The 16,985-nt window shown below is 32.8% G+C and overlaps 1 protein-coding gene across 2 annotated transcripts in view; it reads right to left on the bottom strand.

The window, feature by feature from the left end:
* Nucleotides 1-15,043, bottom strand: part of LOC139487903 (receptor-type tyrosine-protein phosphatase epsilon-like) — a 34,557-nt gene extending 19,514 nt beyond the window's left edge. The window contains exons 1-6 of one of the 2 annotated variants that reach the window (XM_071273133.1): nt 14,936-15,011; nt 14,179-14,272; nt 8,963-9,169; nt 2,745-2,924; nt 1,801-2,001; nt 669-806 (exon numbers count right to left, since the gene is read on the bottom strand). In XM_071273133.1, coding sequence (XP_071129234.1) covers nt 669-806; nt 1,801-2,001; nt 2,745-2,766 — 361 coding nt within the window. In that variant the 5' untranslated portion in view covers nt 2,767-2,924; nt 8,963-9,169; nt 14,179-14,272; nt 14,936-15,011. Of the gene's footprint in view, nt 1-668; nt 807-1,800; nt 2,002-2,744; nt 2,925-8,962; nt 9,170-14,178; nt 14,273-14,935 lie in introns of both variants that reach the window. The other variant, XM_071273124.1, reaches the window with a different exon arrangement.
* Between the last annotated feature and the right edge of the window lie 1,942 nt (nt 15,044-16,985).

Below are 16,985 nucleotides of genomic sequence, written 5' to 3'. Positions count from 1 at the left end.
TATGCAAAAGGTTGGGATCAACCCCTCGAATGAGAATATCTCTTCGATGTAATGACTACACCTTCAATGAGGGATCAATTTCAAGTGATAAAAGCTTTTGTTTTGTTGTAAACTTCATGGTACAAAAGGGCACATATTTTTCTTTTGAAGAAACTTTCCGAAAGAATGTACATATCTTTCTGGTATTATATGGTCAAAACATGTCCAAGAATTTTGTTATATTCCGGGACTTATATCTTCTTTATTATCAAAAGTAATTGGACCCCTCTTTTAGAAAAACTATTCAAAATATAATGATTTTTTCCCCTTTTAACTTAAACAAAAGTTCTTACTTTCAAAAGGTGTTTATTCATTACAAGGTAGACTCTAAGATCTAAGATAAGTTTGAGAGAATAATCATAGACAACAATGGGACAGGTTTATTCTATTTAAGGAGTAGAGGGGTTAGAAACAAAAGAAAATATATTAATGTTACTTGGCGAAAAAAATAATAAAGTGGCGAAAATATATTGTTCTGGCGAAAGAGGTGACGAAAAAAATAATTGACCCAGTGGAAACCCTGCATTTTGGTCTCTTGTGGACATTTGTCTCATTGGCAATCATACCACAACTTCTTTTTTATATATATGGCTCACATAGGTATTGTCTGATCAATATAATATTCTTACGTTCGTTGCACCTTTCACCAAACCAGCCATCAACACAACCATGTGTGCAGTTTCCATTTACTAAATTACAAAATCCTAATATGCAGTTTTCTGAACAATTCATTTCACAGTTTACTCCGTACTTTCTTAAAGGACAACCTACATAAGGAATTTGAAAAAGAATTTATTATAATTAATGAATGGCTATTGTTCATTTTGAAATTATTGAACAATAAAATTAATTTTTTACTCTTCACATTGAATAATCCGCATAGCGGATTATGTAAAATGTGAAGAGTCATAAATTAATTGTATGGTTCAATAAATTCAAAATAAATAATGCCATTCATTATAAATAAATGTCTATAAAAAATAAGGCTCAAAGAACTTTTTATATTATCTTTATTAAAAATAACATGTTGGCGTATGAATACACAACAACAGAGTGGGCGTTTCGCCATAAAAATTGACAACATTGAAAATAATAGTAATACTTTTAACCAATCAGAAGACAGTAAATACACCAAATTTAATTTTTTTTAAATAAAGTAATTTGTACATATTTATCTGATCTAATAATAAATACATTAAATTAATGTAGCCAGAGAAGAACTATTTAGCTTAACAGAAGAGAATGGGGATATTGTATTTAGTTTCAATCGTGAATGTTTTGTTTGTACCATTAACATGATCAAATAACCTATTAGTTGTGCTAGCGCGAAATGGTAATATTTTAAAGAATTTTAGATCTAATAAACAAATCTGAATCAGATATTGTTTTTATCTTTCTACCTTATTGCAATATTTGGTCTTGAATTCAAATTTGAATCAGGATATTATTGAAGAATATAACCATAACTTACACTAACACTTGATGCTTTTGACTGTTTTTTTATTTATTTTTTTGGGGTCGCTTGAGTTCTACCTTTATAGCTATTGACCATTGTGTCTAATTTTTTGACTCGATCAAAAGGCTGTGTTATTTTATTCTTTTCTTTTCTCCTAAAATACCCTAGGAATGCATTCTCATATAACAACATTATGCTTATAGTTACTTTTGTAAGCTCAGTGTTGTCTTCTTTTTGTGCTACCCAACTAAGCATTTGAACAGTCAAATTACAAGGATTTATAAAAGTAGATCGCGTGTTCTTACCACCAATTTCTATTTCACACAAATCGACTTCCGAAATTCCATTTAAAGTAGGCGGTACATAGATAACATATCTGCATACAGCAGATACGTGAATATCTTTCGTCGGACGTTCGCCATGATATAATACTATTGCGTCTTTCCAGTCGTCACTTCTGTTTGTACAACGAACTGAATGGGTACCAACGTTAAATGGTGCAGAACCTGTGTTCATAAAGTTAATACATATCAATTTAATGTAGTTTTATTCTCAAATATGAAATATACTTTAACTTGCAAATCACAAGACTACTAAGGACACTTTTACAAACACACGCAGACGTTTAGGAAAAGAAATTAAAGTTTTTGATACATATTTATATAACATTATATTTTACCTCCATCATGTTCATCAGAAACACTAAAAACAAATATATTGTAAAGCCAAAAATACATAGGAACCAAAACAGTTCAAAAGCTATCTGACCAAATAGGTCATATAGAAATGATAGCAACATCTATCTCAGGTCAGTTTAAACCTTTTAAATGATTTGTAAACTTATAAACATATAATCTGACAATAACAAATTACGTAAATTTAAACAACATCAACAATAACATTTATTTCATATGTAATGATTGTTAAATTTGGTAACATCTCTAAATTGAGAGATTACTCATAATTAGTTACATTACCACCGTATTTTTGTGTCACTCACGAGTTGAAGTAACACTTTAACAACGTGTGCCATTAGTAGAGCTAGAACTGTTGATACTTCCCCCCAAAAAAAATATTCTAACACGGATGTTCGTGGTGTTGGGTTGCTCAATATTTCTGTTTTTTGTCCTATGTTTTGTGGTTTATTTGTTTTTATGTTTGATTATTTTTATTCTTGCCTTTTTCCGTAAATCCTAAGATGCATTACAAGTTATTTTCCAAGTAAATCAAGAAAACAACGGTCACTCACCATTTAAAGTCAGATAAATCATGGTTATGATACTCGTAAACCCCGTGTCAACCTGTAGATATGAGTTGGGTCCAGATAACCTTGAACAACTACCCGTCCGTTTGCCATCGATGGACAGATAAGCTGAATGACTTATGCTCAGCGGATTTTCAGTCGCCGTTCCATTAGAAGCAATATTATCTGTTAAGCGTTTGTAAAAGAAAAGATTGATAATGATTGAGCTTTATTTCAAATTTTTATTTCATAGACATTCAAACCATATGAGAAATATGTGATTGTCCTTATTTTTATAGTCGTTTTTATTTTTTTAACAATAACACGCTTACACATTAAACCGAACAATGTTTTAGGTCAAATGTCCATGATATGTTCTTTTCATATATGTTATGATTGTATGATGCTAAGCCCCTAACGGGAAGGATGTGCCTGATATTCAAATGATGAAGACATAATCTTTCAATCAGTTTAATTGAAGTCTGGAGCAAGCATGTCAGGTAACTGGTAGTAGTCTGTTGTTATTTATGTATTATTGTCATTTTGTTTATTTTCTTTGGTTACATCTTCTGACATCAGACTCGGACTTCTCTTGAATTGAATTTTAATGAGTGTATAGGTATGCGTTTACTTTTCTACATTGGCTAGAGGTATAGGGGAGGGTTGAGATCTCATAAACATGTTTAACCCCGCCGCATTTTTGCGCCTGTCCAAAGTCAGGAGTCTCTGGCCTTTGTTAGTCTTGTATTATTTTAATTTTAGTTTCTTGTGTTCAATTTGGAGTTAAGTATGGCGTTCATTATCACTGAACTAGTATATATATATGTGTTGAGGGGTCAGCTGAAGGACGCCTCCGGGTGCGGGAATTTCTCGCTGCATTGAAGACCTGTTGGTGACTATCTGCTGTTGTCTGTTCTATGGTCGGGTTGTTGTCTCTTTGACACATATTTCCATTCTCAATTTTATGTCACTCTACCCGGTCACATTATTCGAATTTTGAACTGACCAGTATTTGCTCTTAATCTTCAGTGCCACTTGACTTAATGACAAAAATAACTAGTATATTTGTTATGTTCATTTTAGACAGGGACCGATCACTGAGTATAATTGGTGTTTTCATTATAGTACTGCAACTGACATCGAAAAAGACGCTTAGTTAACGAGTTTAATGGTCCGGAATAACACACGGCTGCAAATTGTTTTAAATGATAGAATAATATCTATATTTTATTTTCCGTCGGGTCGTAAAAAGTTTCTATGGTCACATTTTTGTATTTTATCCCTTTAATGGGGGTACCCCTCAATTTACGGTTTTGGGTAGTTACCTTAAAATCCAAAAATATATTTTTTGGTTAAATTTCCCGCTATTTTCGTAAATATTTTCTATGCACATATCATCAAGGATCATCGGAATGATGAAGACATAAATATAATACCATCTCCAAGTAAAACTTTCAAACTTAAAGTTAGCTGTTTTTTAGATAGAAATTTAACGCGTTTTTCTTTTAAAACGAGAAAACATATGATTCAAAAATAGTATTTGACATTTGAGAGGACAAAACATATTATTGCGATACTGCATGCAAATTTTGTTTGGCAAATTCTAAACAATTTTGTCAAAAACTCAAAAATAAAAACATCATTTGTACCTTTTTTAATTACGGAAATTTCCTATCCGTCAATCAGCTCCACCATTTATTTTTTCCTTCACCATCAATTTGATAGTTTCGATGTGATTATGTAGATTTTGTAGGAGAAGTTAATTTATTTTTGAGTGATTTGAATATATATATAGTAGTTCTTTCGTGTATTTTCTGTAAATAAGTTATATTTTTGTTAATAAAATTTTGACTTTATATAAAAGTTAACCAAATCCTTCGGATAAGAGGTTTTTCCGGATAATGACTATAGTTGACATTGTGTGAAAATACATTGTATGTCAATGTTTAACCTCAGAGCAATTCATATGCATGCAAGTGGGGGGAGTACTATTGAAGATTCGCAGAGATTTGGTGTGTGACAAGGTGATACTAAAACCAACTTCTCTTAATATTTTGCTTTCCGTGTGCGAATCATCAGTGATGTTATGAGACTTGCACCAGAAGGCAAAATTGGTGCGTCTTTAAATTAGATTGATTGATTAATTGTCGGTTGCTTAACGTCCAGTGACAAATAGTTCATGCATGTTCAGGACGAGAACAAGTTAACAATAAAAACAATATGTAGGTTTTGTCATAATAGAGGCCATTCGGGATGATGATCGGGAAAATTTAGACTGCCACTGGAAAATGATGGTATATTGGATTGGGACAGAAATTTTCCATTGCAACATGCCACCTTCGGACTCCTCAAAGAGTTGATGCAAGGGTTTTTAACATGCAAAGAACGTGACACTCCCTTTACACGAGGCATCGGACTTAACGTCCCCATTCTGACCGGACGTGACTGCGAACTTGATACATCCCGCACAGCCAAAACGCCCCACTTTGTTTTACTGCCGGTCGGGAGAAGACCAAGTGACCATATTTCGTTTCCACAGTCACACTTGGGGAACTTTAAATTAGAAACAACAGAAATCCATACATGTGATCAAACTGATCGACATGTATCCTCACAACCTGACACTTTTATACGATCTCGCGCTCAGTTTCTTCCTTGTAGTTTGGATATGAAAACAGGGTTTTTGTGTAAAAGACAAACCTTTAAAAAAAAACAGAAAACTACGCAAAACTGAGTCCTCTAAACGTGTTGACAGTCTTTTAAAGTTGTGCTTATTAATGTGAGTAATCATTTATCCATGCATAACCAAGTACTTATTGAAGTCAACACCTGTGCAATTAAGTAAAACAGTTACTGAAAAATTAGAATTTGAACTTGCTGTCAGTTCATTAATAACGATTGTTAGTGATGTGATTTGTTCTTCCATAACAAAAGCCTTTCTCATGTAGCACATCCTCTATATATACCGATCAATTTTACTCAAGATTGTCTCTGATGCTTAACAAACTGCCAAACTCCAGAACTAACTAGATATTGTGACACCTTACAATTCAGACACAGTGGGGCCAAGGGATATGAAATATAGAGTTTAGCTCTGAACTCAATTTAGGGGATGCGATATCTGCTGCAGAAAAATTGAAGTCTATGTTAAGACTTTCAAAATTACACCAAGGTGTGTCTGAAAATATTAAGGATACATTAAAACAAGAACAATTACTTCACCCTGCCACCAGTGCTCTTATGAGCTATGTCCTCGTTTTGGTATTTCTATGGAAACGCATAGCTTGTTAATAGATATAGGAAGATGTGGTATGAGTGCCAATGATACAACACACCATCCAAGTCACAATTTATAAAAGTAAACCATTATAGGTCACGGTCTGGTCTTCAACACGGAGCCTAGGCTCAAAAGTTCATTTGTTAGTTAATTGATAAAAATAACACAAAGGCGCTTCTGAACCGTATATTTTCCCTAAAGATAACACAAATTCGTAAATGTATGCATGCTATTACAAAATCAATCGTTTCTGTAGCAACATTCGCCCCATTACATTTTGGATTGGCAGTGCAGATACATCATGCATATGCATATGGGAATATGGGTCACGAACATTGATCGAAACTTTGTACTCACATTTCTTTTGTGTTTCCTATGCAAAGGTAAGACTATATCTGACGAGTTTGACCGAATCATGACGATATTTACGTTCCAGATAGCATTTGTACTCAAAAACTGTGTTTGCTTTGAACAAACTCTGTCCTACGCCGAACTTGTTCTTATAAAAAAGGGAAGTGTCTTGTAATGCTAATACGCGTACTGAATCCGCATATGATGACTAAGAGATTGATTCATGTCACTATTTTATGAATACTTGAGCTATTGTGTGTCGCTTTTAAAAGTTATATAAGGATCATGACTGATTTTGAATTACAATATTAGAAAATTGGCATTGCATTGTATATTTTTTCATCCTTCCCTTAAAAAATTAATGAGTTAACTTTTTTACCAGGATTATCCCATTTAAAAATGTTCATGCACCAAACTGACTTTGTTTTACACTCATTTTTTTTAAACCTCGCATTCGCCTCGCGTGACTATAGTATATTTTGTGTTATAACTGCTGTCTAGATTTTGCAAATACACAATATGTATTTATCTATAACTAGATAATAATTTTCTCAAAATACACAACCTTTAAGATGCAAAATTAAAAACACTGTTTCAGCACTTGAATTTAGTTTTTTTCAAAGATAGAAAAAATATTGAAATAATTTGATAAACTGGTGTTTTATACTTTAGAAAATAATTCTGTAATGTATTATAGTGAAATACTATACACAATATGAAAGTTTATGGATGTGAAAAGGTCAAGGCCACTTCTTCTTTTGCTATGTCTTAATTGGAAAAAAATCAGAAGATTCCAAATCAACGCCATTTTGTAATGGCAGCTTTTCATATAAGTAGTCAAATTTGTCGTTTTAACATCGTTTATACCATATGCTTATGATTGAATCGTTTTTGTAGCATTCTATTGAATAAATATCAGAATATTTCTCCTTTTTGTCCTTGTGGTTGAAATGTTGATATTTTTAAGTCTGACCTTTGACCTCAATTTCACAAAATTGTGACCACTCTGGATTTTTACGACCCAACTTTTCTTATTGTACACGTTTTCCTCTTTCCATCGATATATAATTTAGGTGTGTGTTCTTCCGGGCCATTAAAGTTTAAAAAAATGAACTCTGGTTGCAGTACTATTAAGGGAAACAGTAACTATACTTAAGTATTTTAACTGAAAATAGAGCTTTTGAATATCATTTGCGATAAAATAAACAAAAACATCCCTGAACCTGAATCACATCTAATTGAAACTGTTCCCACAAAATTACGTGGAAGATTAAATGAAGTCAACACTATATACAAAAAATGTACGTGTTTATGGTCACCATCAAAGATTTATTGACCGATACGATGAGTCTCAAATTACTTTTGATATACTTTCGCTATCTTAGATCTTTTGATACCAGTATATTTTTCGAATCTGTAATTGACCCGATTATGTCCTATACTCGCATGTCACATTTCAAATGAATATAATAGGCATGGTCGGTAATGCATACATAGCTGACCATGTCGACTTTCTTTTTGAGGTCAGCTCCTTTTATAGTTCATGTGATTCCCATAGTTTCTATTGTTTACCTTATTTTGTCTCTCTCTTATCGATTGATGAGATTTGGAAAGCGGTAAACTACTTTCGCCTTATGATAAAATCTAGATAGTACTTTAGTACTTTTAAAATACAACAGGGATTATAATTTAATTATTGTGTTTATTTTCAAATTCCGCTTTGTCGAATTTATAAACTGTTATATAGTAATTAATTAGGTCACAAATGTTTAATAAATACATAATGTTGTTATGTTCGTTTCTATATTGTTCCGTTTGTCAAAGTATTAATGTGGTCAGTTTCAGTTCGATCTTGCTATCATATACTAAAGTTCCAAGTATAACTGTTCGGTGTCCATTAGAAAATTTTAAAATGGAGCCTATTTCATTAGATATAAACCAGTATTTTAATAGTTTTCAAGGTACCAGGATATAATTTAATACGCCAGACGCGCGTTTCGTCTACTTTAAAAGACGCATCAGTGACGCTCAGATCAAAATAGTTGTAAAGCCAAACAAAGTTCAAGAGCATTGAGGACCCAAAATTCCAAAAAGTTGTGCCAAATACGATAAATTTAAAGTTTCATAAATACTGCATAAAACAGTTTAAAAAAATAGTACGAAAACTGGAAAATCTCCCTCTTTTTATAGATGAAATAACTCAGTAACGTACATTTTTGTACCTTCAAGCATTTATAGATACATTGTATCTGAAGGGAGACAACGTCAATATATATAAACAATTCAAAGGTGCAGGGACATTTATCAGTTTTAACCTTTTTTAGTTATTGTCCGATATGTTGATGACTGACGGACGGAATGACAACGCTATACCATAATACTATCCGTAAACGGACGTTTACAAATTGAGAAACAAGGTGGAGTGTGCATGATATCTTCTAGACACAAATACAATACTGTAGTTGACAGCAATATGTGTTTCTTCATCAAGTGTAACAAAAGCCTCAGTATTGTACATTTTATAATGTATAAGATAATGTTAATTCAATTCTAAGATGTAACGGTTTTTTTTCTGTTATAGGGATACATTACTCACAAAACTCATTATTACAGTTCTGTCCTACAAGTCCAGCTTTACATCCATAGCTGCAAACACCTGTGTTTCTATCACACTTGTCTTGGAGACAGTTTCGGGAATCACATCCCCAAATACATGAACCATTTCCAGGGTAACAATGGTTGTCTAAACAGTTAGCAGGACATGCGTTTGTACAATTTAATCCCCACGTATCCTTCCAGCATCCTGCAAGTAAAAAGGATAGTAGTGGGGTATTTCCTCATTGAAACTTTAACCAAAAGACATAGATAGGAAAATTAAAAGGTGAATTTACAAAAAGAAGCATTCAGTTCTTAACATAAGGAGTTAATAGAAATATGAAAATATAAATTATGAAACTAGATTTGAACAAAGTCGTACCTCTTAATACGTTCGCGTGCTTTACCTATAATTATCTAAGTACTTATCCTGTATTTTGAATCTGACAATAACTTGGATTTCATAGCTAAAAATTAAATGTTTTGCTTAAATTTATGATGATCACAGATGTCGTGATTCATTTATATAACCACTAAATAATATTAATACGTACATCTCAATCAAAGAATTGAGTACACAGTATGTATTTCCTTGATTTGGAAAATGCTTGTAAAATACATTGTTTACTATACGTTAACAGAATTACAAAATACTACCAACCGTATATTGCTATATAGCACAGTTCTACGAAAGCTCCTTCGCCATTTCGAGTTGAGCTTCTTCTGTTAAAGAAATACACATTTTTTGTGAGCCTATTGCAATTGATATCCTGGGTAACGTCAGGTTTGCCAGCTATATGCTGATCTGTGTAGCAAATAAAAGCATCTCTAGCAGGGACTGTATCATTGGATAGATTCAAACGAAAACCATTCATACGGTCTGGTCCTGTCAAATGAATAATATTAGGTTCGCAGTAGAAATGCAAGGGTGAATGCGTGTAGTAACTAAATATTCGCATTAAATAATTACGTTTAAACTATAAATACTTTATTTATATGACAACTATACAAGGCCCCGAACTAACAAATGTAAAACCGTTCAAACGAAAAGACTAACGGCCTGATTTATGTACAAAATAATGAACCGAAAAACAAAAAATTAATATGATATACAGCAACAAACGTCAACTTAGTCAACCATTAAATTAATTGCTCCTGACTTGGGACAGAAACTTACAAACTGTGGCGGGGTAAATTCAGTTTGAAAGTTCACAAAGTCATGTACCTTTCTGAATATTGATATGACACCAATCATTATCTTTTCCTTTTGGGGCATTGATTTTTTTCCCGGGAAAAATAGAATTTTTTTTAAATTATAAAATTATAAAAACAACAAACTGGAACTTGATAAAAATGGAGACTCTATGTTAAATTAATTGTATTCATAATTTTTTATTGTGACAAACTGTTTTTTTTATTTAAAAACAAACAATGTCTTCAAAATAGGTCAGCCCTCTCAATTAAACAAACACACAAATGGTAAATTTTCTTTCTTTGTACATCGGAAAATATTAAGACCAATTTATCAGTGATACTTTTCCATGAAAACTATGTATCATCGCCAGCGTACATTTGGAACCAACGAAGCGGAAAGAAATGACAAAATACATAAACAAATTGCTGCAGAAAAGAGGGTTCATGGTAGTAATTCTTTTTTCAAAGAGCATATAACCTTTTGTGTTTTTCTCAGTAACACATTTATTATATGAGACGGAAATAAAAATAAAAAAGGGAAAGCTGAAGAGCGAATCTTTTTAGGAAGTTCCACATCTGCCTTGAAGAAATCGACCCTGGTTTGTCCTTTTGATAATATTTTGCCTATATGTCAAGTATGTATGATAATGAATGTGATTTTCTTTTGCTTTAATCCCAAGACCGTTAAAACAATATAAAAGAGCTTATGAAATGCCCTTGAAGAATTAACCGACACTTACGTGTCTCTCTATAATATATTTCAACATTTGTCACGTAGACTAGTTCTGGTAGTAGTAATCCCCACCATGCCGTCGTTTCCCATGCAGCTGTAGATGAGCACCCATCATTCCATTCATTATTTGCTGGTCCTTCAATAGCCAAGTGTGGACCAAACGTTTTGTATGTTGAACTTTGTCTCACCTCTCCTTCTAGAGCAAGGTTTACTGAAAATTACGAGGATGTAAAATATATTTCACCTACATTGAGAGGTACGATTGGTGAATCCCAATAAATTTATATAACTCAATGTATCAAAAGGGGGACGAAAGATACCAAAGGGACAGTCAAACTCATGAATCTAAAACAAACTGACAACGCCATGGCTACTGGGCGACGTCCGAGCCAGTTTCCTGTTTGATCTTCGTAAATTCATGCAATTGTAGTTTTGCTACTGGGCGGATGATGTCCTCGGGGACAAAATGTCCACCAGCAGAGACATCGACCCAGTGGTTATAAAAGAGGGACGAACGATACCAAAGGGACAGTCAAACTAATGAATCTAAAACAAACTGACAACGCCATGGCTACTGGGCGACGTCCGAGCCGGTTGCCTGTTTGATCTTCGTAAATTCATGCAATTGTAGTTTTGCTACTGGGCGGATGATGTCCTCGGGGACAAAATGTCCACCAGCAGAGACATCGACCCAGTGGTTATAAAAGAGGGACGAAAGATACCAAAGGGACAGTCAAACTCATAAATGTAAAACAAACTGACAACGCCATGGCTATTGGGCGACGTCCGAGCCAGTTTCCTGTTTGATCTTCGTAAATTCATGCAATTATAGTCTTGCTACTGGGCGGTTGATGTCCTCGGGGACAAAATGTCAATTTATCTGAATGTATTTTTAACTCATGCATTGATTGCTTTTGTTTGCATAATGTCCAGTGAAAGGTATATCAAGCATTTTCAAATGATCGTAATACATTGATGAACTGTAGATTAGAATAAATGAAATGTTGGGTACAAGTTTTTTGCATTGAGCATTCCAAAATGTGTTTCCTATTCACAATAATAATGTGCATTTTTCTATTTACTAATCTGTATGTTACACAAATATTTTACGGAGTGGCTATTTGTCCGGCTAGCCGGACGAATCTAACCGGACGAAAAGTACTAGGACTATTGTTGTAATGCACATGACAATTTATGTTACATTATCTTAAGCAGCACCAGGGGGTAGCGTGTAAACCGATCACTAATGTTAAAATCATAGCTGAAAATTTCAATATCAATATTTGTTATTAATTTTCCAGTTTTTAGAATTTGACAATTGAACAAGATAGTATGAACTTCAATAAAGATTCAATTTTATAAAAGGGACTTAATTAAAAATAATTGAATTCACACGTAAAGGGGAATAAAAAGGTAATTAATCTGAATGGGTTAAAAAAAAATTATATATAGGCCTACTTCGCTCTCACTCCATATGGAATTTACTGACCCCATATATGCCATATTGGGTTACTAGCACACTAAGAAATTAATCTAATACCGTAAAGGGATATTGAATATAGGGGACAACAAAGATGTGATCTGGAGAAAAAACAAAAAAAGAGATTTGGGAAAAAGAGGATATCTTTATGTTAATGGGGTCTATACATGTATATATAATTCTGTGTGACAGCTTCAAACTGTTACACAACAATTTTGAACTTTTTTCAACTTAACCAAATCCTTTAAAAGTTTCTTTTATTTTAAATGAAGGACCAAAATGTGTGTTTCAACAAATGTTTTCCTTCGTATTGTATGAAACGCTAGATAAAGAAATAAATTTTAAAAATTCAGTAAGCGTTGTTCACATTGGACTACAGCAGATTATATTTGTATACAACAACAACCTCTACTACTAGTTACGATATTAGGGCTCAACAATTAAAGATCGCAAAAATATTAGCTTTTTAAATGTCCATTTATATAATTTGAGACCCCTGGTGCTGCTAAAGATAATATTACACGCACACACAGAAAGTGACATGCGCATCATAGTATTGGTCGGACAAATACATGTATCATATGATACTGATAGCAACTGCCAATATATTATGCTTACTTTGTGCTGTAACTTTCAAAATAAAAACCTCTACCATAAATACCAATAGTTTTAGTGGCACAATCATCTGCAATAGCAAAAAATGCAGATGTAGGACAACAAAGTCTCGTTTGCTCAAAACAATATGGAAACACACAGTATGTTTAAAATTCAATAAACTTCACAAGATAATTAATAGACTTTTAAAAAATGTATGATCTACGAAGATGTGGTATGAGTGCCATTGAGACAACTCACCACCTTAGTTATAATTTGTAAAAGTAACCCATTATACAGTCTTCATCACGGAGCCTTGGCTCACATCAAACAGCAAGCTATAACGGGCTTTCGTTTCGATTTTCATCATTTAAAGATAAAAACAATTTGTTTTTAATCAAAAGGAGTTTCTATTTTAAAAAAATGCACATCCAATAACAATATTTGCGTATACGTAGAAGAGAAGTTGAAAATACAAAGGTTTATTCTTAGGTTTGATCCATAGAGCTGGCCACAATGAACCTTGATGTGTTGTCGAATAAACATACGGATTTTGATACAATAATTTTCATTTTTAACACTATGTAATCATGTTAAGCTACTGTTGAAAGATTCTTTTGTGATATAAAATGATAGCAGCAATGAAGAATAAGTGTTGTCCTATTGAACCAGATTGAAAACAGAAATCTTTAGAAATACAAACTAGTACACTTTCATTGTTATAATTGGTGTAAGTAAAACCCTTACATTACACAGTAGTGTTACATGTTGTACGTCTGATAAGTGCTTGTGGTTTAGAAAGGATATGATCACTGGCACTTGTCTCCGATTTCTGCCTGTGGATATGATGTCAAATTCGTATCTAGGAAATGCATTTTTTTTCAAAATAACTATTTGAATCAATACATTTTCTGTTTTCATTTACAATTCTATTAGTTTTAAAATAAAATTTATTTTAATTTATTTAATTTTTTTGTGGTTTTTAACGGTTAATTTCTGTCAATGAAACAATGTTAAATTACATTATTTATTTCTCAGGTTTTGGTTATTAAGCAAGCATTTAATGTTTAAAAATATAAATCTCTCACTTTCTTTTCTCTCTCGCAAAGGCGGAATTAGTGCAGCTTCCGTGGTTACTAATGGTTCACACACGTGCTTTATAAACACTCATTTATTTCACAAGTTTAAGTAGGTAAATATGTTTCCCAAAGCTAACAACTAAATTGTCAATGTCTTTCCGTTTTTCACATAGGCGACTATCATGTTTATTAAAGGTTATTAAAGCAAACTAATATAATAATTGCTGCAGCCTGTAGAAAATCTAAATATATCACATATAGTACTTGAGTGAAACAAAAAAAAATCGAGTTCATTTATTTATCATATAAAATTGTTCTCGTTGTAAATGCCACACTCAGGGCCATTATGTTTTTCGGTCTGTGTTTCTGTTCGTTCGTTCGTTGACCGTCCGTTCGTCCATCTGTCTCGCTGCAGGTTAAAGTTTTTTAGTCACTGTTGTTTTGATGAAGTTGTAGTGCAAACAACTTAAAACTTAGTAAACATTTCCCCTTTGATAATTATATGATCTTTCTAATTTGAATGCCAAATTATAGGTTTTTGTTATCCTAATGTGTCAACAAATTCCGTTTACTTGGTTTCTATCTGTTATCGTGCACACCGAACAAGAAAATATCTCTTTTCCAAAAAATTACGAAGTGTGCTTTACTGAAATAGTGTGTTGTATTTACAGTACTGAATATGTTCTCACGAATATTAAATATTAATTTATATAAGTACAATTAAGAAATGGGTTTTAGAGACACGTAAATACAAAATATGTCTATTTTCTTTATTTTATTTTATTTGTCGCATTCGGATAAGTATGTACAAAGTAGACATATAAATAAATATATACAATGTAATATGTAATATGTAAGCTTTGCGAATTCATATATGCATGTAAAATGTCTTACCTGTTATTCTTTTCACAAGTGTAACTACTTTGTCAAGTAATGAAATTCAAATTTGCAAGTGTGGATGTACAAGGTCGACGTTTGTATTATATATATGTGTGTGTTGTCTTACAGGAAGTCTAGATGTTGTAATTTCAATTGAATTGTATGTCAATTCATTACAGGAAAATAGCTATTTCAACTTCTTAGTAACTGTTCTTTTTTTGGGAGATGATGGATGTAAAGACATAATTAACCTGTTGACGCGTAAACACCGCAGTTTATTTATTTTTTTTGTATATATATTAACTTACCGAAGCCGTCTTTATTTTTCTTCTACAAAAAGCTTGGTCAAAGCAGGGAGTATATGCCATTATATAATTAAACATAACTTTGTTTATTCCTTTGTTTATTCTTTGTTCCATCCTGTCCGAATAACAAATTTGTTGGACACAAGTAACAACTTAAAAAGCATGACTTTTGTGCTGTATTTTTCATAGAAACGTTGATGAGATATGAGCTATAGAGAGCCAGAGAAGAAGCATAACATGCACATACATTTGTATTGATTTAATTAAATTGATGAAACTCTCGTTAGGGAGCTACCATTTGATTTTTATGGGTGGGGGTGGGGGTGGAGAGGGGCGCCAGGATGAAAAATTGTGTCCTGCCTTTTTTTTTAGTTGTAATCTCTGTCCTGCCTTTTTATTTTTCAGTCTATTCCGTCCTGCCTTTTTTTTCTTAGCTTATCCTGACTTTTTTACAACAATTGTCATCCTGCCTTTTTTTTGCCAAGTTACTCATCCTGCTTTTTTTTTTACTCAAAATCCTGTCCTGCCTTTTTTTTCAAATTTCATCCTAGCTCCCCATAAAAATCAAATGTAAGCTCCCTTACTGAGAAACTAATAACATGTATGCATAGTTCACGTCTAATGACGATGGGTTTGGTAAACATGAAGTTTTGTACTTTCAAAAGCATTTAGATTACCATGGTATAGCAAGACATGTTTAAAAGTGCAACCGATTCACCATTGAGTAAGACCTAAAGAAAACAACTGTATATTCTATCTTATCAAACTACTTTCTTTTATAAAAGTAACATTCTAGGTCAACTATAGTCATTGTTGTACAAACCGCAATGTATCACAAAATAAAAATAGATTTTGAAAGACAGACAATATTTTACTATACGTAAGACTAACAAATCTAAATATCATATGTTTTATAAATGTTAATGTAAAACATCAAGTTCAAGTATGTTGTTACATGTCAAAATTAATGTAAATTAGTGTGCATAAATAATACAGAAAGCCAGTATCCGGAATCATTATGAGTAAGATAAATTCTTTCGCGAACATTTTATATAGTCATGGGGAAAACGTAAGAAATCCCACATACTGTTATAGTTAAATTTTGATTAACTTCATAGGTGCATTTTGGGGTTGAATGGGGGGTACATGTACGTCCGGGTTTAAGTATAATGTCATTTGCAGTGTAGTAAACAACTCAGTTTTATAAATGTTCTCGGCCAAGTACAATGTTTACCTCACTCGCTTCTTGTTCCAGGAACTTATAAAAGAGGGACGAAAGATACCAGAGGGACAATCAAACTCATAAATCGAAAATAAACTGGCACCGCCATGGCTAAAAATGAAAACGACAAACATCCAATCAGCCCTTAAAGCAGCCGTTGAGAAGGCAGTAAACTGGACCAAAATAGTAATCGTACCAAAACATCATACGCAACATGGGGACCGTCTTTCAATTCCAATTATACGACAACAACAAAATATTAAATGCTTACAAAACGACTTCGGTTGCCAGTCAGGGTCGTTAAAAACCACTAGTTAGTCAGTTATTCGGTAGTCTAATTGTATATATAGCATATAAGTTGAATGTGTTGTACAAAAACGATTGTATTTGTGTCAGATCTTTGTATAAAGTAGTAGTCTGACAATTCCTATTCAAGTAACCAAATCATGTCACTCTTTTGTCCTTACAGCTGACAGTACGACTACGTGCAGGATCAACTCCTCATTATCTGCTAGCTGCAAGATGTTACACTTGGTGT

This window comes from Mytilus edulis, chromosome 1 (assembly GCF_963676685.1).
Source record: "Mytilus edulis chromosome 1, xbMytEdul2.2, whole genome shotgun sequence".
In the NCBI taxonomy this organism is placed as follows: domain Eukaryota; kingdom Metazoa; phylum Mollusca; class Bivalvia; order Mytilida; family Mytilidae; genus Mytilus; species Mytilus edulis.
This window is presented reverse-complemented; position numbering and strand designations above follow the sequence as displayed.